Raw genomic sequence first — 22,428 nt, forward strand, 5'->3', positions numbered from 1 at the left:
ATTGGAAAGGGATTTTTGGGGAAACAATTGGCAAAAGCATGGTTTTGTGAGGGAAACCATGGGTGAAAAAACGGATTGGGAATACACTGGGGGTAATAGGATATAGGGTAAAAGGGAAAGGTGGGATTAGGAAAGGGAGACTGTAGGGGGGGTTTACAATGGAGATATTGTCTAACATGACTACGATTTTTTGCATATATACTGCCTTTCACAGAAACACCATCAGGCCCAGTGACCTGCGATGCTTGTAACCCTTTTCTACCTCGTATAATTTTGAATTCCACCACCTCTCCATCTCCCAAGCTTGGGATGCATTTTTCAGGGTTATTCTTTTTAATAGCAGTTCTATGCACGAATATGTCTTGCTGGTTGTCACACCTTGTTATAAAACCATAATTTTGCTTAACATTATACCATTTTACTATCCCTAAGGTCTTAGTTACTATGATCTTTTCCTTTTTCCGAGTGGCTGCTGTTTTCTGTCTCGCTGCGTCTTTGCTCTCTCCTTCGGTCGCTCCTGTGTTGGAATTGTCGGGGCTGCTGGTGCCTGCGCGCTCTTCCCGGGGTCGCGTTCGGGGCTGCGCGGGCCGGGCCGGGCCGCGCCGCTCAGTTCTCCGTGCGTCGCCTCCTCTGGTCGCAGCTTCGCTGCCGATGCCAGGCGCTGCACCCACGTCTCGGCCGGGCCCCCGAGCGATGACTCCCCCGCGCCCTGCTCCAGCGCGTGTTTCGGTTCGGCGCGGCTCCGTTCCACCGCCGCCAGCCACCACCCGCACGCCGCCCCTCTCGGTCGGGCATTCACAGGGCTCGCTCCACCACGCGCTGCACGGGGCCGGGCGGGCACCACCGGGTCCCGCTGCTCCCGCCACGCCTCGCTCCGCCACTGACACTGCGGCTCGCGTGGCTCCGCCCGCGCGCGGGAACTGCCTCGCTGCTGCTCGCAGAGCACTCGGCGCACGTGGCCTGGGCCGCACGGTCCCTGCGCCAGGCTTCCCTTCGCCAGGACACAGCTGACATTGCTCAACAGTCTCGGTAACTAAATAATATTCACAAAAATATTCTTCCATCGGCATATATTTTGACTCCAGTATTAACTGTGTCCAAACGGTTTTCCAAAAGCCCTTGGTAAGAATTAAATCCCAAGAAACATAGAAAAAGTTCTTAAACAACCATGCCAGGAAGTGTTTCAGTTCTTTTTGAGCTTGAATCAAGCTAAAATTTACAAATCGTTGTTCAAGAATCATTTTAAGTTTAAGATAAATGTCCATATGCGGCTCTGAGAGCCAAGAGTCTTCCCACGGTTCCTCCATAGTTTAGATATGGAATAGCAAAGCAAAACCAAGAAGAGGAATCCAAAGTTTCCAGGGTTTACTCACACAAATCAGTCGCTTAGGGATCGGGGATCGTTCTGCTCTCAATTCTCCACCATTATGTTGCAGTGGGGATACTGCAACACGCATATACCGAAACAGGAGTCCCGTGAAAGGAAATATATATGGACAGACAGATTCTTGCTAGATGTTTCAGAGATGTTTATTTCTCCAGCCGCATGGCCGGAGCTCTGCCGAGGAACTGTCCCAGTCACGGGACCAAGGGTCCTTCTGCCCGCGCAGGGAACACAAACCAACCAATGGGAACGAGGCTGAGCAGGGGCAGGGAAACCCCGTGTCTGTGCCCTCAGGGCCCCTCTCCCAGGGCTACACGGTGGGGGGAGGAGACCCCAACAAGGGAAAACAGTGATTAAAGCTATAAAGGGCAGTGAGGAACAGCCACATTCTGCCAAAGTCTTCTGGCCATCAAAAGAACTCAGAAAGGTCTGATTTGGCAGAGGGATGAAATGAAGAACTTCCTAAAAATGTGGGGTTTTTTTCTTTTTCCCCAACCAAAATTAATGGAAGGTCTCTGTGTCAGGAGGAACAAGGCCGGGCCAGCAGGCTGTGGGACATGGCTGAGAGTGCACATACATCACTCCCTCAGTGATATGCACTCACTGAGGGCAGAAGAACTCTTGCCTCAGTCTTGGGTTGCCTTTGCAAGAAGACAAACACTCAGAGGAGAGGAGAAAGTATATTGCTGGAGTGGGGTGCTGATTATATTAGTGTGGGTATAGTCTGAGAGATTAAGGCTAAAATCCCTGTTTCGATAATAAAATTGTTCCAATAAGTTCAGCTGATTCAGATACCTACCCAGATGTGCAAAGGTCGAGTTACAGCATTTACTGAAGGCAGCATGAAAAATGGATCCCGTTCTCCAATACCCTGAGCAATCACCTTTCCTAGTACAGTAGTTGGGTTTAGTGCTGCACTGCCAGTTTGAGAACTCTTTTTCTTCTGCAAAGATATTTCATTGAAAAGTTCCCAACAGTCCCCAATTCTGAATACTCACACTAAGTTATATTTGTAGTCACACACCTACTAAATGTGCAAAGATAATGAGCACTGAGTGTAGCCGAGAGCATGATGGAAAAACACTAAATGAAATCAGATACTTATATGAGCTTTCACAGGCTCAGATAATTGAAAAGCTGTTGGTAAACTTTCAAAGAGAGTCAGCAGAGAGGCAGGAATGATCAGAACAGGTCCTGAGCTGGTGCAACCAACATAGAGCTCAGAGCCAAACCAACTTTATTAAAATAGCTGGTCTTGGTGGACATGAAGGCAGAATTTCATCCCAAACCAGCATATTTATTATTAATTTATGTCTAAATGAATGAGAATTAAGTCCTCTCTGCTCACATCTCTTTTCTCTTTGCAAAGCTCGGTTATCCACATCCCTCAGTCCAGATCCTCTTACTGGTTGTATGTAAACAATATTAAAAAATAAATAAACTTTCTGAAGCCTGATAATTTCCCATTTACATAAATCATAAAAATTTCTCTTGTGTGCATTGGAAGAGAAAGGCTGAGTGGTTTGGGAGTAATGTAAGTATATCTGGGCTAAATATCTGAGAGAGAGCTGGAGATGAAAGACTCCCAGATACCATGTATTAGTCATAATTTAAAAGCCCTGTCTCCAGGAGATAAAATTGCCCCATCTAACTACTATAAATGCTGAGTTTCTAATACTGAACTTACAGCACTTATTGACTGTTCTGTGCATCACAGAGCATCATCACAAAGAGCCACAGGAGGAGGACATTCTGTTGGGTAACAATGGAGACCAGAGCATAATCACTGGGGATTTGTGCTCTATCATTAACTTACCATTCAAAATGAACCAGAGAAAACAAGAGACACACATCCTCCAGAGCCACAGGGCAACAAATTCAAGGGCCCTTTTCTGTTTGCAGGTGCAGATCAATCAACTGGGCATTTGTGCATGTGCAAAAATTGTCTCAGTCCCTCTTGCACAAATGAGTATAATTGTATCTGAAATATTTTAAGCATAATCTCATTGTAGGAGGCCTACACAGGCACAGAGATTACTGGGAATAGTCACTGAGACAATACACACGGCATAACATCAGTTCACATCTCCATCAATTATTCAGTGAATGAGAGCTGATGTTCGGGCTGGTCTGTGGCTGCATCGGTTTATTGCACACTATCTAGAAAGCTGCATGAGGTGCTTATTGACTCATGGGGATGTGGGGAAATGCAGGAGAATGGTGTGGAAGTGCTCATTAAAGTGTTTAGCACATGCACCTATTGTGCTTGTTTTCCTTCTATTGTCTCTTGGGCAAGCCAGGAGGCTGGGCCGTCTCCCAGAGAGGATGTCTGAAGTCAACATCAAAAATATTTTCCTGGGAAGTGGATACTGATTTATAAACAAAAGTACTCCCGGGCAGAGGCCAAGTGTCCTCATGGCCTGGGTAATGTCACCTCTGCACCTTGCGGGGTCCCTCTGGATCCATCCCACAGAGGATAAACCTCCAGTCTTACCTGCGGGGGAGGGGCGTCGGCAAAGGGCTGTGCCCTGCACCAGTGATGCTGAATACTCAGCACACACTCAGTACAGGTTCCTTGTACCTTCTCCACAGAACTCCCTTCTGTGGGCTCTGTATTCTAGACTGTCTTTTTTCAGCAATAAAGACCACCCTGCAATTCTCACATCATTGTAGAAGAAAAAGACAATGAAAACCAGGATGCCATATTCAGAGCCCCAGTCACTTTAAAAAAAAACAAACAAAAAATCCAAACCAAACCAAACCAACCAAACTTTTCAATTGAAAAAAAAAATTATTTCTTTCTGTTGGTGCCCATAACCCCTATAGCCTGACAATGCTTCTAAAAAAGGGTCCTCGTCTCCTGGTGTCCTACATTCTCCTCTTTTCTACATCCCTACCATCTCCCTTCTCCCCATGCCCCTTGCCTGTCCACACTTTAGAGCAGCTCCTTGCACTGAGAGCTCCTAACTACCCACCCACAGCTGGGATCTTGAGATGTTACTCCCACTCAGACCAGTCCTTTTGGTGGTGTTATCATGCTCTCATGTAGCATTATATTTTCATTACTGTAACTTCAGAGGTTACTTTAGTCCCAGTAAGCGCTAACAACAGCATTGGTGAAAGTACTTGCAATTAGGTAAATAATTATAAACACATTTTTAGGAATTCACCTAGGAAGCCAATCATGAGCCTGCTCAGGAAAAGCTTATTTCCAGGCAAATAGGTTTCAACATTAGTTCCTTCCTACTGCGGAAGGTGAGGGTGATTAGAGATGGATACCTGGGAGGAATGATCCCAGCCTGAACCCCTGTCTTCCAACCTCAGTGGAGGTTGTGGACAGCCAGCAGAGAGGGCAGCACCTCCACTGCTGACCCAGGGAACTCGTACAGCCCCGGCATGTATTTTTCTGGAGCAGGGTCTCACAGGAATGTGTTTTCCTGGCTACCGTCTGCTGTACTGGGCAGAGCATCAACGGTATCCATCAGAGGGTTGATAAAAATCACGTACTGGCAGCAATAAGGCACAGGATTAGCACTGGAGGAGAAAGCCAGCAAATACTCAGTTTTAAACAGCAACGAGGCCAGAGTAAGTGAGAGGTGCAATGAGCAGTCTCAGCAGCATTTCCTATTTTTCTTTTTTTTTTTTTTTTTTAACATCATGCAAAAGCAAGGTATTTCAGCAGCCCTACTAGAAAGTATTCCCTAAGCTGTCTGCTGAGCAAACCTCTGAGATCCAGGAAACCCACAGGAGTCAGCTGCCACCTGCTTCCCAAACAGCAGAGGTGCTGCTCTTTTCAGGTATTCACCATTGTGCTGTTTTTAAAAGATGACTAAAACACATTAAAAGCATCCGTGTTGTGCCAGGAAACTTGCCTGGAGGCATTTAAGAAGTTGTATGCATGCCCTCCTTCCACCCCAACCCTCGGGCTGTTTGCTGTTACCTGGAGATGCAGACGCTGCCTGCACACCTTCCCCCTCCCACCCCCCCATCCTAGCTCAGCTCACAGGGGTTGGTCACTAATTGTACCAATGAAGGTTGTTAAAATAAACCAGCTGATTTCGTGCAGAAACAGTAGCCTTTATGCAATTTTTGTCAACTTTGGCTGTGACAGTGGTTATTATCAGCTGAGGAGTTGCGAGCATCAAGTGGAGATGTTTTCTGCAGCTGCTGCAGCAAGATCACAGCCGACCTGCTGGTGCCCTTTAAATGCTTCTCTCATTGAACATTCAAAAGCTGAAGGGCTTAGACACATTCTTTGCCCCTCATTTCATCACAGCTGACCCAATAACACACAAAGGGAGCTGATTTACCATTGGAATGCCAGGTTTTGCAACCATGGCAATACGTAAATGTGTTTCCCTTCCCCCTTCTCAGGGAAACTAGCTGAAGGACAAAAGCCCAAGAAGAACAGAAAAGTTTGCCTGCTCAGTGAATCTGGAGTGAGCAGGCGGTGTCAGCCGGGAGGGACTCGCCGAGAGTGTCCAAAGTGCCCAATACAAATCCTGTGCAAGGGATTGGCAGCTTGCAAGATTCATACATCTAGCTGAATTTGCTATAAGCTTGGCTTTTAAGGTTTGCATTAACCTTCCAAACAAGCCTGTCTGATTTGTTTAGTCATTCCAGCACAACTTTTTGAGTCAGAAGAATTTAGCGTTTCCATGGCAGAAAACGGTAAGTTCCACTTGGACAAAGCTTGTATGAAAGGAAGTCAGAGCCTGAGAGGAACTTCAATGTAATTTTCACCTTGTGCACCCCGAGTTTCATGGGTTTGTTTTCTTCGATGCGGAAATGCCGATACTTCGATAGATAGAAGCTTTAGCGCAGTAGAACAAAATATTCACACCTTTAGTGAAACATGCTCATGTAGCCTGTGGCTCACTTTGGATGCTCATCTCACTGGCGATTCCTGCCCTAATCTTGTCACACGCCATTTCTCTGGGTGATTGCAGCCTATTTTCCAAAGGAAATGAAAAAGTCTCCTTCAGACGTGCAACAAAATCCCTGCAGCTAAATAGGAAAAAACTTTCACGGCTGCTTTGTGGCTGCTCTCCAGCCTTTCCTTTAGCTGGGCTGGTCGCATTGTGAACAGGAGTTGCTCTTAGCTGAAGCTGCTCCTGCTTTGCAGCGTCCCACCCTCCCACATCCAGCCTCTCCGTAGTGTTTATTTCTTTTCCTGCTGTGGATGCAGGCTGCAGACGTGCGGATACCGGGAAGGTGCAGCAGATGCTGGGCTTCATCCCCCAGCCCACTGAGCGAACGAGCAGCTTGGCTTCGGTCCCATCCCACCCCGCCCGCCGATGCTGAACCCGGCACTTGTGACAGGGAAAGGTAAAGCCGACGGCTCTTCTCGTGCTGCTTTAGTCATCACGGCAAAAGGCATTTCCGTCTCCCTGTACCTACCGGGAATAGCTACAGGAACATGCTGGCAGCATCCTGTTATTCTGAACGAGAACTGCCCCGCAAGTTCTTTCCCATGTTACCTCACCCCTTTGCTATCTGCCGTGTCCGTCTGTCCTGGCTGGCTGGGAGGAGCAGGACACACAGCAAGGCCCTGGGCACGGGGCTCAGCCACACTCACCTCTGCTCCTCTCTGGCCATCAGGCACATCCCTGGCTGACAAAACACCCTGTTTTACAGGAGGTTTTATAGGGGGTTTGGAGGGATGCCTGGCTCTTGCGCAGGTGAATGTAGGAATTGTGCTCTCCCATCTCCCCCACTGACAGTAACCTGCTCTCCTGTAGCAGCCCCTTCCTCACCATCTAGCCCCCAAACTTCCCAAACCCACAAACAAACACAATTTAATAATGAGGTGTTTAAATGCACTAGCACACTCTTACACGCAGAAGCAGCTGTTGCTAATAGAAACAGATGCTCCATTTCTGTAGAGGCAGTTTACTCAGGAATTGATACCAACACGGGGCCTCATCCTGCACGGTGCTGTTGCTCAAGGGGAGCAGAGAACCACGTAGGAGGTGCTGAGCATCTTTCCATAAATACCTTCTTGAAAACAGGCAGTGTCTGTAGCTGTTTGGAAAGTAGGTTTTGATTTCTCTAAAGTGTGAAATAGTTACAGGAAGAAGGAAAACATTCCCCCATCAACAGGATGTCTGAGCAAATGCTCTGAAAGTAGTCACTAGTGTAGAGCACATAAGCAATGCCACATCTCTGATCTCACATTTGATATTGTGGCAACTCTTTGCTACTGTTGACCATTAGCTTTAACATTAAAGACTAAAAACCCCATGGGAGTTAAATACTATTAAGGAGTTCATCTAAGAATTTATCAAATGGCATGTGGGCCACACAGCTCAGGCTGCGTCTGTGTCTATACTCACCCGGGAATCCCAAGGCATCCCTGAGGGCTTTTCTGCAGCAGTGGAAAATGATGGAAACGTGCTCAGTTGTGACATGGATGCATGCACAACATGGGATTCCCCGGACATGAAGGTCCATGGGGGTTCAGGAATGAGAACGAGCAGGTGGAAGTTGAAAGGCATGAAATATCCTGATGTTTTGGGGTTGTGGGTCCTTGAAATCTGCACCTGGCTACAGGATCTCCAGAATCCCAAGCATCTGAGCATCCCAAGCCCTGCACTCTCTCAGGACACCTTGTACCCAGCTCCAGGGGGGAGGCAACTGTCCAGGCTGCAGCCTGTGCCCACTGAGTCATGCAATGCACCATCCCATGCCCATCCCATTAACTGGAATATCCCCCTCTGCGTTATCTCAACTGTCCAGAGGCGGCTGAGGTTGAGCCTGAATTTCCCATTTCTCTCCTTGCCTGTCTCTCCCAGGCAGCAGCAGGCAGAGGAGCCTGAGACACCTTCAGAAAAGCACACAAGACATGGAGCCCTTGATGAGGAGATGCTGCTCTCACTGCTGATCCGTACTACACCTGCTTCTTTCCCTCCTATCATGGGAGGGACAGACATCCAGGTAAGCTCTTAACAGCTGTTCTCAATTCCTATTTCATTTTGAAGGCTGCTATTCCTACTTACAAGCACTTGGATTGTGAAAAGCCCTCCTAACTTTCCAGTAACACTAGATCAATTAAAAAAAATTTCTCTCTGCCTACAGACCTTGCAGTCTCTGCATATTGTCTACTCTCAATGACAGTCAACATATTATTGGTCAATATAAAACCCAAAATGACAATATCAGCATTTAATCTGGTTTCAATGGTAGATTCTCCTCTGATTTCTATAGGTGTAGCATCAAGCAATAAAAAAACCTCTGATTTTAGGGAGTTGCTGTTATTTTTTTTTTTGTCTACAGAGACGGTGTGAAGCTCTATTACATTTTCCTCCTTCTGCCCTTAGATCTGCCTCACGCCTCCCATAAAATAACAGCGCCCTGTTCTGCTGGGAACTAAACAGAGAGCATAAACTATGGCTAAGTGCAGGCTTGCCTCTCCTGTAGCCACAGGACAGAGGACTCAAGGTCCCTGCAGGACAAGCAGCCACCACAAAAGCTCATCTGCTCAGTGAAGGAAGCCTCTGAGGAATGTGGGTTTGGGGTTGGAGCACTCCCCTAACACCCCCTGCACACACAGATGTTTTGTGGACATGTTTTATGGAGGTACCAGGAATTTCTACCCCACTCCCAGAGGAAAGCTGTGCTTACTTGGTGTCTGCTGCCGGTTAACCACAGCAGGACAAGAGCAGCACGTGCTGCAGCTGGCCCTGGGCTCTGTGTGTGTGCTCAGGATGGAGATGATGTTGGCCAGGCAGGAGTCTCCAAGCCTTTCTTGCATCTGGCTACCTGCTGTGTGGGCTGGCAAGAGACCTGGGAGAAGATCTGACAGGTAAAGCCTCCACCTGCAGTCCCTCTGGGTGAGGGGATGGGCAGGCACAGGGTTCCATGGGATGCCTGAGGACAACCAGAGCTGGAGGAGACCTCTGGGGTCCTCTCATCCACCTCCACCTCAGAGAGCAATGACCACGCCAACATCATGCCTGGCAAATGCTTCCCCAGCCTGTCCTTAGAGACCCCAGGGACAATGTCTCCAGACCCACCTCTCCAGCTTCATATCTATGCTGTCACCCCCACCAGTCACTCAGCCGTCTTTTGCCACCCTCCCTCCCAATCAATCACATTTATCTGTCTTCTTTGGTTTTATTCTGCTGCTTTTTCTGTTCCCTCCCTGCCTGTTCTTTCTCTAATTTCTGACATTGATTTCAACACCTTTTGTTCCTCCTGATCCTTGTCTTCCTTTCCCAGATCCTCTTCGTGCCTGTCTCAAGCACAGCCCTAGCTGTGCAAAGTAATCAGCTTTGAAAACCTTTCCAAACTGTATTTTCCTTCTTGGAAAAATCTCAAAACCAAATAATAGATGTTTATTTTAATTAATGATAGACCACAGCCTAGTATTAAAATCACCTTCTGCTGACAGAATGCACTTAACTGACTCCTGATTTGCTCAGTCAATGGGGCTGCTGGATTCTTTCATTAATTCCAGCTGAGAACAGTGTCCCACAGCAGACTTGGCTCTGCACATAAACAGCACTGTAATTATGGAGCACATCTGTAGTTAAGGTTAAGGCAGTCTGCTTCTGCAACCTGTGATTTTCCAGGCTTCTAACCTGGCAGTGATGGGACCTGCTGAACCAAGACTTCTGCACTTTGCTCCTCGGTGAGTGTCTCATTGCAGCAGTGCTCCAGAGAGGCAGGAATGCAGTTTAAAGCTACATAAATTGATAATTGAGAACCCTTCTCACCTTTCACATTAGTCTTCCCATTAGATAACTGCAGCGAATCAGGGAGCTCAAGCCCTCAGTCCTGAGTCCTGTGCAGTCACATCCCTGGGACTGAAAGAAGTCCTTCCCTGATGTCTGGGTAGACAGAATGTCTGTGTCAGGGTCTGTCTCAGACTTCTTCCATGGACAAAAATCAATTATGACTCAAGTGAAATTTCTCTGACTCTAGGGCAGAACAACTCACTTGTTTGACCTTTGCAAACATCTTCTCTTAGTTTGATTATTTCACAGGATTGTGGAATCACAGAGGGGTTTGGGTTGGAAAGAACCTGAAAGATCATCTCATTCCATGCTCATTCCATGGGCAGGGACACCTTCCACTATCCCAGGTTGCTCAGAGCCCCATCCAAACTGGCCTTGAACACTTCCAGGGACGGGGCAGTCACAGTTTCTCTGGGCAACCTGTGCCAGGGCCTCATCATCTTCACAAGCAAGAATTTCTTCTTAATACCTAATCTAGACCTATTCCCTTTCTGTTTGAAGCCACTCCCCATTGTCCTATCACTACATGCCCTTATAAATTCCTTGGTTCCCCTATGAAGGTTTTTAGATTGTTTGGAAGGGGATTTTTTGAGGTAAATACGTAAATAATATTTTGCACTGAGAATTGAGTTATTGGCTGTGAATATCAGCACACTCCTTCCCCCTCTGCCTGGATAAACACACCATTGTAAGTTCCCAGGGGTGGGTAGGTATCTGGAGTGCCTCACTTTTACCATCCCCATGTCACATACCCACTGGTGACCTTTGTCATGCCACATGCATCTCCACATCCTCCAAGCAGTGGGTAAGGCTTCTAGAGGAGATGCTGAGCAATTGCTGCTGCCAGTTCCTGGTGTTCCTCAGGCAATCTCCATCCAGCCCTTCGTGTTTGTCTCTGAGGGGATGGGGAAACAGGATTCATTGACTGAATCTGACCCAAGAGGAGACACAGCCCTGAGCTGGGAAAAGCAGACAGACTTGCTTCACTGCAAGGCGCCATGTGCTGCAGCTGCCAAAATCCCTGAGGGGAGATGACCCCCGGAGATTTATCTTCCATCCTGCCGGAGCCCGAACGTGGGGAGGTGCTGTGTGAGCGCTGGTAATGGGGCCAACCCCCCTGGGCAGCGGGGGCTGGGCTGTTCCTTGCGGCCATGGCTGGGATGCGTCCAGGATGAGCCGGGTTGTGTCACTAAACCTGCTCGTGCTGCCCCAGGTGTCATCCTGGCTGAAACACCTTCAATGACACCCCTCGAAACAGTTTTTCCAGACAGTGTTTGCAATACACCCACTCGTAAAACAGGCAATGCTGCTTTTGGCAGGATTGCTGCAAGCTCACATCATGCTCCAACAAACCTGCTCACAGGCAGAAAAGTTTCTAAGCTGTCCGCTAAAGCGTTGAAGACAGACTTAAACAAATACCCGTTTGTTTCCCCCAAAGTTTGTTTAAATTACACACCTGTTACATCCCGGTTTTATGTTAATATTTCTCATTTTTTAAAGACAAAACGCCTGGACCTGAGACATCAGCCGGCCTTTTGCTGGCTGACACATCCCTAATAAGGCTACAGAAAAAGAACAAGGGTCTATAGTAGAAAAATTATTTTAAAATATATGCAGTTTTTTTAGAGTGAGCTGTTCTCAAAATCAAGTGCCAAATTTCTATTAAAAATTAAACCTTTAAACCAAACACCAGTCAGGTCCCAGCTGCTTGCAGGGGAAACAATCACGCTCAAGCATCAACCGAGAAAAGTTTGCAGCCGCTCTGCCACATGCCCTCAGGGAAGGAGGTTTTCCAAGGCTGTGTTTGCAGCTTGCCTTTCTCCCAGCCAGGCACCAGGTAACGTTTGGGAGCCAGAAGCTGTCAAGCTGAAACCTCTCCTGCTAACAAGCTGCTCGGAAAAGGTCAGTTCCTTATTAATGAAGCCATAGCCAGCACCAGCACCGAGAGAACACAAATGACAGACAGTGCTGGGAAACAGCGGCCGCTGTGCTGCACATGCCACTGGATCTGTCAGCAGCAGCCCCAGTTTTTAATTTGCCCCATGCCCCAGTGAAGAGAATCAGAATAAATCAGGGAGTCAGGATGGGAAGTCATCTGTCCATGTTTCTTCTGTTCCACAGCAAACCAGAACCATATTTGAGGCTTTCTAGGAAAGGGTTCAGACAGGGATCACAGTGCCACTGAGCTTCCACCCTGCCCTGGAAACTGGGACACACACCCGGGGCTGTGCCTCCCCTTCCCCACACTGGTGTCTCTGATGTCTGATTTCAGTCACTTCCTGTCCATGGCTTGTCAGGAAGAAAGCATCTCCTCATTTCTTGTGAGCCAGAGGAAATCCTCTTAGAAGCAAATGCTGTGATGACACATTCCTGAAGATGGCACACGCTGTCCCACGGGGATGGTGCCATGTGTCACCTTGCAGCAGGTACAGCTGTGATGGCTGCCCATGGCTCTGATGGACCTGTGCAGATCTTAGGTGGATCAAGCATCACTCCATGAATTATCTTTCTCCTGATAACACATCTATATACATATACATATATGTGTATATATATATATATATATATATATATAAATACACGTACACATAGATTCACACATTATACAAAAATACAGACATATTGTATAAAATAACTGACAGCATTGGACATGAGGATGGGTTACTGAATATCTGGAATAATCAAAGAAGGCAACAATTTTTCTTTTTTTCCTACAGCAGAAGGGTATTTAACAAAATTACAATTTAAACATTATTTATAGGGTAACTTTGTCACCAAAACCTCGTGCAGTGGAAATAAATTAGGGCTCATCCATCAAGAGCAGATGCTGCTGTTCCAGTCTGCTCTGGTGCAGTGTCAAACCAGACCAGGCAATTTCGCAGGATTTCACCAAGCCCCTGGAGCTGATCCGGTCGCGGCTGCCCTCGGCTGTGCTCGGTTAATGGCTGCGTGGTTAATCACCCTTTCAGCACGAGCGCTCCAGGTGAGATGAGGTCAGCACCACATCACGGTAATCTGGAGCTGCCTGATTCAGATAATCAAAGTCACATCCTCAGGGCTTGCCTCCACTGAGAAACCAATGTGAAACAGCCAGGATGGGAATTACCAGGATGGGAGTTATCAGTGCCACAAGCATTTGCCTTAAGTCCTCCTTCTGCCCCCTAAAATTAATAACCCCCAGTTCAGCCTAACCCAGTTCCCACAGCAAACTGGGCTCAGTGACCTGAAGGTAATTTCAGAGTGGAGGGAAGGTGTGGTGATAGAAGTTAGTGTAAAAAGCTGCAACGTGGCAGTATGAGCTCTGCCTGCTCCTTCAGACGTTCCAGATGGGTCTTTGGACATCTTTCCCTTTGGAGGTAGGAGAGTCATCTTCCTTCTGTTCCTACCCCCTCTCTTATTTTAAGTAAGGAATCATGTTTTACTTTTCTCTATTTCTGTCTTATGAAGCTGGAAGCACAGATGAAGTTTTTCAAGTCCTTCAAAGTTTCTGACTTCTGCAATATCAGCAGCAAATAACCTCTGCTGCTATGAAGTGTTATTTTATCATTGTTAAGTGTCATTTGTCACAGAAGAATGACACTTCTGATTTCTCAGAATGTTCCCCATGTGAGAGACCTTGGTTTCCCCCTAATTAGCAAATTCCTTTCTGATATTCAGAAATAAAGGACATGTTACACTCTGAAATTTCAGGATTAACTGGAGGTCACATCCAGCATGGCTGTGAATCTCCTGAACCATGGAAGAGGTGAGAAGACTGTGGACAGTGTTGAATTATTTTTGTCAGAGAAAGATGATTTTATAGACTTTTATAATAGAACACAAGACCTTGGAAATTATTTCTGTGTGAGAAAATGACAGGGAAAAGCAAAGCAGCAAACCAAAGTGCCCCAGAGCTGATGGCTCGTCCCCAGAGCACTGTGCACAATGTCCTTCAGCTGACAGCAGTTTCATCAGCAGCCAGGCACGCTGCTTTTGCTCCAAGGTGCCTAAAACACACCAGACTGACAGCCCTTCACTTGCTTTATTGGGCCTGTTAGTGAGAGGAGCAGGCAATCAACTGGCAGACAGGCTAATTAAATTGTGTGTAACAGTGTGGACAAACATCCCAAAGTGACTCTCAGCCCGCTGTGGGTGCTGGACCAGGAACCCATCACCCTGAGGCCACAGGAGCTTTAAGGTAGAAGTCAGAGACAAACAAGGACCAATTTGGGCAAATTGTGTGAGATGCTGCTCCATTGTGCAGATAGATCCATTAAATCCTGTCTATCCCATAGAGGAGGGATTTGCTCTACCCTCCCTTTGATTAGGCGGCTCTACCCACAGCCAGCTGCCAGGATTCACATTCCCTCACCACCCTATCTTCACATTTTTTCTAAAGCTCTTCCCATCCTCGTTTTTTTTAAGGTTCTTCCCTGGTGTGAAAAACCTATTTGGACTTGGGGGAGAGAGTTTTCTAGTTGAATCCTATCAGTAAAGCGCCTTTAACAGGCAGCAAATTACTGTCCAGCATAAAAATATGAAAACCCAGGAGGAAACAGAAGGTAGAAAATCTAGGAAAATAATCACCCACATGGCCAGACTGAAGGCAGCAGATTGCTTTGCAAGCTTATCCAGACCATGTGCAATTATCCAAGATTTTTCCCTTTTAATTGTAAAGTAATCAATACCTACTCACTTGTGAACTTTAGTGAAAATAATGAACTGGCACATATTTATAGCAAAAGTCACAGCACATTAGGTATTCCAAAGGACTTATGTAAGCATCACTTTCTTTAATACAGCTTTAGAGAAAATGCTTTAAGAAGCTTTATCAGCATAAAACATATTTTGAATTTAATGGAAATGAGTAATTGACATGGCAAAGTCAAAGCCATCTAAGTGGGATGACTTAACCCTGTTGGACAGTGTTTTTCACTAACTATAATGGTTAATCTGCCAGTTGAGAGGAAAATTCTCTTCTATTGTCAAATGCAGTGAAACAAAGGAGGAAATTTCTGCAGCTGATGGGGACTTGTGGAAATAAATGAAATATGGTAAGTTCTGTGGAATAAGGCGTGTTCTTCAAAATAAATCCAATTAACCCTAAATTGAAGAAACTGAGTCAGAGCTACGTCCCTGTGACTGAGCTAAGCACTGGGGCTTAGTCTGGCCTCAGCCTCTGTCTCCTGAGCAGGTGTTTTCTTCTGGCTAGGCCCGAGGGTGCTGACATGAATTTCCCATGGAAGTCCTTTGCTCTGAAATATTTACACCCTTTTCACACCCATTCAGTGGTTGACTCCAGCATACATTTTAACATGCAAATGGCAAAGCCTAAGGCTTGGATTTTCTTTCAGGAGTTTGTAGCAGAGTCCAGGGTGGCCTAGTCCTGTGCTGTTAGACATTCCTGAATTTGTTCAATTAAATGTATGAATTAAACATACATTTACATATGGAGAAGCCTGGTGAGGCTTTGTGGAGTTTAATTTATACCCGAAATTTGTTGAACATTATCTCTTACCCTGCCATTCTTGCAAAGAACACCCAACCCCACTTACCACAGTAGATGAATTTAGAAAAAAAGCTCCTTTCTCTTGGGTCTCAGGATAATTTTTTCATTTGGGGTAGTTAAGGACACCTCAGGCTTGGGATGTGTCCTTCTGTAGCTACAAGCCATCTGCCAGCAATCATTCCTTCACAAATTCACACCAAATATCACACCAAATTCCCAGCTATCACCAAATACACCTCTAATAACTGAAAATTATGCTCCCTGCCAAAAGAAAGCCAAACAATTTTTGCTTAAAACCAACAGCATACCTTCAAGCTCCCCCCTACCAAGGGCAAGTCAAGTTTCTTATTTATCCTAAATTCAGCCAACCTGTGGGTACTGCTGGGCTGGGCTGACTACAGCCTCCTCCTGGCCAATCCTTCTTGCTCACTCCTGCTCCTCCCTTATACTCAGGCTGCCATGGTGCTATAAAGACTTCCTGGAGCTGTTTAAAAAGAGATCACTTTGGATTACAAGACTTTGCCTGAATTCTTCTCTTTGCTGGCACTTATCACTTGCTGAACTTTTGGGTTCTTTATTAGAAGCAGCAACCAACATCAAAGCAAGAGCTGTTACCAAGGATTGTCGAGTCCCAGATGAAAGCCCAAATCCCACAGGAGTTAGAACAGTGAAAATTGTAGCCTTCTAAGATTTAATGAAATCTCCAGCATCCTTATGCCACTAAAATGAATCATTTCCCTTCAACAAAATGAAACGCCATACCTCCAAGGTTTTCTTGTAGTGCACTCAGCCAACTGTAATTTCTACTTTACATTTATATAATTTGCTTTTGTTATAAAACTCTGAACTCTGAGAAAAACACTGTCCACCAGTCACTGTCTTCCAGAACCTCCAGCACTGCACTGATAATGCAACCTTTCATAGAAATACTCCTTACTCTCCACCATGAACTCCTTGGGGCAAGAAATTATTTTTTCCCCTCTTTTTGTGTGTTGTGCCTGACACAGCAGGGGCCAGATTCCCATTAAGCAGCACATAATAGGATCTACAGCATAATGAGTGATAACAAGCAGAGTGGTAAATGATGTCATTTAGTGGATACTCTCCCTGTGGTTCCCTGTTGGCAGATTTTTTATTGAACTGACTTGTCTTCACAGTTTCCTACTGATCTAAAAGTTTGTCTCTATCATTATGCCTGTCTGATTCTCTATTTAATGCTTTCCTGCTGCAGCTCCTCATTTCTTGTCCCTCTTTTTCAGCCTGCTTCAGGGAATTGGAGACTCTGTTCCTGTGTAACCTTTTCTTCTTTTCCTTTCTTTTCCTCTCTCTTCCTGTTTCACTTCCCAGCTTGGTAAGCAGTGTGGACAGTCAAGTGCTTCTGAAGGCCAAAATGGGACTGCTACCACAGGGAAGCAGATTTACCCCTAAAGCAGAGATGATCCTCACAATCACACATTTCAGGAGACAATATTTCACACATATCACACAAACACGCAGCAGGAGCTAATACAAGGCTGCTTGGTATATTTCTATTAATCATCTTAGCCTCATCCCATCTGCCACCTCTTTGCTTTGATCTGGCTCACCCCACTCCCAATTTTATAGCACTTGATGCAGAAGAGCAAATTGAATCCAATCTCTCAGCACAAGCTCCAGCATCTGCTGTTCCATACTGGGGTCCCAGCACAGGCTGCTCAGTCCCAGCCTCATCTCTCTTGTTTGTACCACAGCTCCCATTAGATCAAATGCAGAACGTATTAATTAATTTGTACCTGAACTTGGAAGTCTCACATGCTTTGTTAGAAATAATCAAAATAGCTCTGCTCTGTGTGGAAACACCTTTTAACTCTGTCTTCTCATTATTTGCAGGGCAGCAAAGCCAGGAGCCCCAGCTCACCCTGGGAGCTCATCTCTGCAGGTCAGAAGAAGGTGAGAGATGCAGCTGAATAAATGGAGGGATGGGAAAGCAAAACAGGGAAAGATAGGCAAAATTCCATGTTTTATGCCATGTGCTCCTTTGAATAACACTTATATGAGTGTGGTTTTCATTATTAACATTTTTAAAAGCTATTGAAATTTAAACAGAAGTAAATAATCAGAGCAGTGTGTTTACCTCCATCCTCACCTGTTTTTTATAACAGAATTTCTTAACAGTTTGTAAATTTTAAAGAAGATGCCTTTAAAATCATAACCACGATGTTTGTTTTATCACAGATACTGAGGCCAGGGTGTTTTCTGGCACAAGAGCCAGTGCAGGAGGCCAGGGCAGGAGGAGGCAGCACTGGAGTCAGGCCGTTCCAAGCACTGTCTGATGAAGAGGGTGAAGTCCCAACAGCCTCAAACTGCCCTTTGATACCACGCCTGGGTTTTGTCCATGTGTTTCCCCCTGAGGAATATCTTGTTCTGCAGGGTCTCTGTCTGCATTGGCCATTCATGGATTTCAGCAGGTAGTGGTGCACAGCAGATCTCTAAACGAGACATGATTGTCCTTTTTGTAACAAAATCAACTCAGTGAAATGATGAGCCTGGGTAAACGAATGGAAAACCTATCATCCAGCAGCACAATCTCACTTTTGCTTTCTTTTGGAGGATGGTACCTCAGGCATTCACTTATTTGACATTCATTACTTTTTCTGGAGCCCAGCTGTGTTGGCTCTACCCCTCATTTCTTTTCTTCACAGTGCAAATCATTTCGATGCCTGCATAGCTCTGAAACAAAGCAGCCATTTCTTCCTCCACTGCTCAGCCTGGTCCTTCTGCTGGAGATAATTCATGTGCCTGCTGTTCTCATCCATCCCTGGAAAGGGGGAGGGCTGGGCTATGTTTAATAAAAAATATCTTATACTGTTTACTGACCAAGAGTTGTTCGACAGATGCTCCATTCTTAGCCATGCTTAAATTATTCCCTAAGCAAACAATGCAAACTGCACACTTCATCTTACCCAACACAAAAATAAACAGAACACGCAAAATACATGGTTCTGGTTTAAGTTCCCATATAAAGAATACTGATTTCTTCTTTGCTTAAATATTTTCTGCATAATGTTTGCTCGGTGATTTATTCTTTCACTGGCTACAACAAATTAAATGTCAAAACCTGTTTATTTTATGAATTTTTAAGACTAATAGTGAGTCTTCTATTTCAGCTTAAATAATGTTGTTCATGAGATGCCTCTTGATGGATTGTATAAATAAAGCCAGATACAGAGATTAAAAAAAACAAGAGCTAGTTTTTTTCCTCCTTTTTTTTAGTTTACCAAAGAAGCAAGTGAATAAAGAAAACAGCTCTATTTTCCCTAAAACTTTTGTAGACATAAGAAAGGACACTACCTGCAAGATCACTGCAGATCTGCTTTGCTGCTTTTGGGTCTCTCCTACCACATCCTGCTGTGTTCCGTCTTGCCAAGAGGCTGGAGGGGATGGAGCTGGGGTGTCCCAGGGCACTGGGACCAGCCCACTCCATGTCCCAGTATGGCCCAGGCTCCGAGGGCCCCTGGGAAACTGGACTGGGATCCACTGAGGCCAGTCCAAACCACAGAGCCCCCGTTCCTTCCAGCCAGGGCCATCCCTTGAGCAGCTCTGCCCATCCTTGGACAAGCCAACACAGGCAGTCTGGCCCTCAGCCTGGCCTCACGGGTCATTCCTGCAGGGCAGGACAGACACTGCCATAAAGATGGATAAAAATCACTTTTCACCTTGACCTTTGAAATATGGAGCTATGTCAGGCATACCAGACACCAGGTCTCATTTGGAGTGAAAATGTCCAAGGAAGGATCTGAGCCATCACCCATCATGGCCCTTCATCCTGTACCAGCTCACTCTGGGCTCTCCAGGGCTGCCACATAGCTTGGAATAAGATCCTGGCTAAAGCCTTAGTATAAATATTTCCCACTAATTAAATAATTTTCTCACAAGCTGTAAACGGATTAAGCCTGGCAAAGACCTTTTGTATCTCTAAAGCCACCTTATGTTAATTCACAAACAAAATATACCAATTTATTTCACACAAGAAGGCAGAGGGAGTAAGAATCAATTTAGAAACATCCTGGCACTGCCAGGAGCTTCCTACCGTTTTCCCTGCCAAAGCAGATGTTGGGCTGTTCTCTTGCTTGCTTGCAGCTAAAACCCAAAGCAATGTGTAACACAGGTCCCCAGAAGAGACTGCCATCCACCTGCTGCCAGCAGCTCCTGCCAATCGCCGTGTGCTTGGAGCCCACCCAGGAGGAATTTTTGTATTAAGACTTTTGTAGCAGGGTCAGGAGCAAGCTCCTGCCTTGCTTTCACTACTGACAGTCTTAAAAGTGTCAGCAGGAAGGAGTGGAGGGGTTGACAGAGCCCAGTGTGTGTGTAAGCCACATGCTGCAGCAGGGCTTCACCTGGGGACATGTCAATACTGGCTTTTTGGATCTGTCAATGTCACTTCCCACCAAATATATTTAAAGAGAAGTCAAACAAAAGAATAAAACATCAGGGAACTAATGAGTCTGATTCGTGGGGGTGTTTCTCCAGATTTAGGCAATTCCACTCAAAACTCTGCTTCAGAAATGCAGAAAAACTGAACAGAGAGACCAGCAGTAGGAGCAGAGCAGCTTCTGTGAGTAGTGATGCAAGAGCAGTGATGCAGCCCTTGAGGGAAAAGAAGGATGCAGGTGGAAAGAGAAGAAAGGAGATTGCCTCAATTAATCAATTACTAATGCAGTGAATGGATTAACAAGATGAGGAAGGCTCAGGGGTAAAGAAATAATGCTCTGGCTGTTGGTGAGCTCTGCTGTTCCTGCTGGGATCAAGTGGCAGCCCTGGCGGGTCCAGCAGGGCTGCTGGGCTCTCAGCAAGGCACAGGTGGGTGCTGGGGAGGGGTGGCTGAAGAGGAGAAGAGATGCCATCAAGGAGGAATCAAAAGTGCAGCTCTTCAAAAAACTGGGATGTTTCTCTGGCTCTTGGTTTATCCAAGCCACTGGGGTGAGGGTGGACCAGTGACAGACCCTCTTGTTTATGCTTTCAGTCTGAGGATGAAAGGGCATTTTTGGACACTGAAGGGGCAGGAGTAATGGCACTGACACCTTCCCAAGGAAGACAGACACAACACAAAACAACTGTTTCTCACATCAAGGAATTACTAGACTCCACAATCTTTTTGTACTAGTGTTTCCAAAGCAGGCGAAGAAATACGGTCTGATTTCTCTCCATAGCCAGGGGAGTACTTGTCCTGACTTGGCAGCAGGGATGAGACAGCGGGGCACAGAGGTGTTTCTTCTGTTTGCCCAAGGCTCCTTGGCAAATCACATCCCTGCCAAACTTGGAGGGCTGAATACTGACACTCCCATGAACAACCTGCCCAAGTGGCCACTCTCCAAATGAGATGCAGGTCAGAGGAGTGTTAAAGAACACAGAATCATAGAATGGTTTGGGTTGGAAGGGATCTTAAAGATCATCCTGTTCCAATCCCCTGTCATGGGCAGGGACACCTTCCACTAGACCAGTTTGATCAAAATGGTAACAAAGCTGACGGGATCCATGCAAAACGGTTCCTTCATTTAAATAACTCTTTTACTGAAGTTTATTTCTTATGCAGCAGCAGTGCTAAGAGAGAGGGAACATCTCCTGGAGCTTCTTCTCACTAAGGAATTCCAAACTCAAGAGAAGAGGCCTGTAACTGAGACAAAGGGGATTTACTTCAGTTCTTTTTGTATCCATGTAGGTTGCTGAGTCTTTTCTCAGTGAATTACAATAGATCACTCAGCTCGGGACCTCTTTACAGTCTTCTGGAATCAGTTGCAATAACAAGTGATAGAAATGTTCCATTCAGGCAAAGGATTAGGAGAAGATACACACACTTGGTGTGAAAATTAGCAGCACACAGGAACGAAATTATGATCTCTTCTCCACCCTACCACCAAAGCTGCAGCCAGCAGGGGGTTCAACCAGCTGAAATTAAGGGCTGTTTCAAGTTTTATGGGAGCTGAAGGAGGCACACACTCTGCCCATCTGTGGGGGGTCAGACCAGATGCTGAGAAGATCTCAAGGCACATGTGGGGGCTGGGATCCCAGCGGGAGGTGGGTACAGCCCTTGGGAAAGAGCTGGGCAGAGCTGGGGTCCAACCTCCCCTGTCAGAGCACAGTTCTGCTGGGCCTGCCCCAACCCCACACACAGCTCATGGTCTAAGAAAACAGTGGGGTCCCACAGTAATGGGTCTGTTGTACTTCTCTGCTGCTGTTAGGGGAAAGTCGAGCACACTCTCTTATTCCTGTGACTTGGTCACATCATGAAGCACTGCCATGAACCTGCTCTACGTGACATCAACTCCCAAACACTGCCTGAGGGTTCAGAGTTTGTCATCAAGGGAAGTGGCATATTCAGGGCTGGTTCACTGAGACTCAGAGCTGGAAAATGCTTTCAAAATGCACTGAATAGAAATACAGATCAGGAGAAGAACTACATTGTAAAATGCCTCTTCAAACATCACTGTCAACAGACCCAGTGTCACTAATACTTTTATGGCCTGTTTCCTTGTGAAAGAGACTGTGAAAGGCATTATTCTGTGAATATTGGTATATTTTCTTCTGCAGGATGATAAAGCACAGACCTATCAATGCAGGCTCCAAGGCAGGAGCAACCCAGATTATCTCGAATATCAAAATGTACAATCACGAATTGCCTGCAAAGGCAAAGAGATCACTTGGCATTGAGTAACTACAGCCTCATTATCATTGTGACTTAATTATTATTTTTATTGCAAAGCTTTTCCCACTGTTGGACCCACAGTCGTCTCTAAGTAAGAGGTTTATATTCCCCTTCCTGTAAATCAAACTTGGAACAA

General features: G+C 46.0%; 1 protein-coding gene across 1 annotated transcript; it reads left to right on the top strand.

Annotated features, from left to right (window-relative positions):
* Positions 1–6,394: 6,394 nt before the first annotated feature.
* Positions 6,395–19,105, top strand: LOC125333972. The gene is made up of 5 exons (XM_048320305.1): positions 6,395–6,712; positions 8,179–8,320; positions 17,480–17,539; positions 17,825–18,057; positions 18,292–19,105. The coding sequence occupies exons 1-5, from the start codon at positions 6,567–6,569 to the stop codon at positions 18,377–18,379; spliced, it is 669 nt and encodes a 222-aa protein (XP_048176262.1). The 5' UTR covers positions 6,395–6,566; the 3' UTR covers positions 18,380–19,105.
* The last annotated feature ends 3,323 nt before the right edge of the window (positions 19,106–22,428 follow it).

Source organism: Corvus hawaiiensis, chromosome 15 (genome assembly GCF_020740725.1).
Source record: "Corvus hawaiiensis isolate bCorHaw1 chromosome 15, bCorHaw1.pri.cur, whole genome shotgun sequence".
In the NCBI taxonomy this organism is placed as follows: Eukaryota; Metazoa; Chordata; class Aves; order Passeriformes; family Corvidae; genus Corvus; species Corvus hawaiiensis.

Bases quoted from the DNA above. Each gene is read 5' to 3' on its own strand.
- LOC125333972 (XM_048320305.1), top strand. From the start codon at position 6,567: ATGCAGGCTGCAGACGTGCGGATACCGGGAAGGTGCAGCAGATGCTGG. The intron at 8,321-17,479 runs GTAAGCTCTTAA...CATTATTTGCAG, and splicing joins TGGGAGGGACAGACATCCAG to GGCAGCAAAGCCAGGAGCCC. The intron at 18,058-18,291 runs GTAGTGGTGCAC...TTTTCTTCACAG, and splicing joins CCATTCATGGATTTCAGCAG to TGCAAATCATTTCGATGCCT.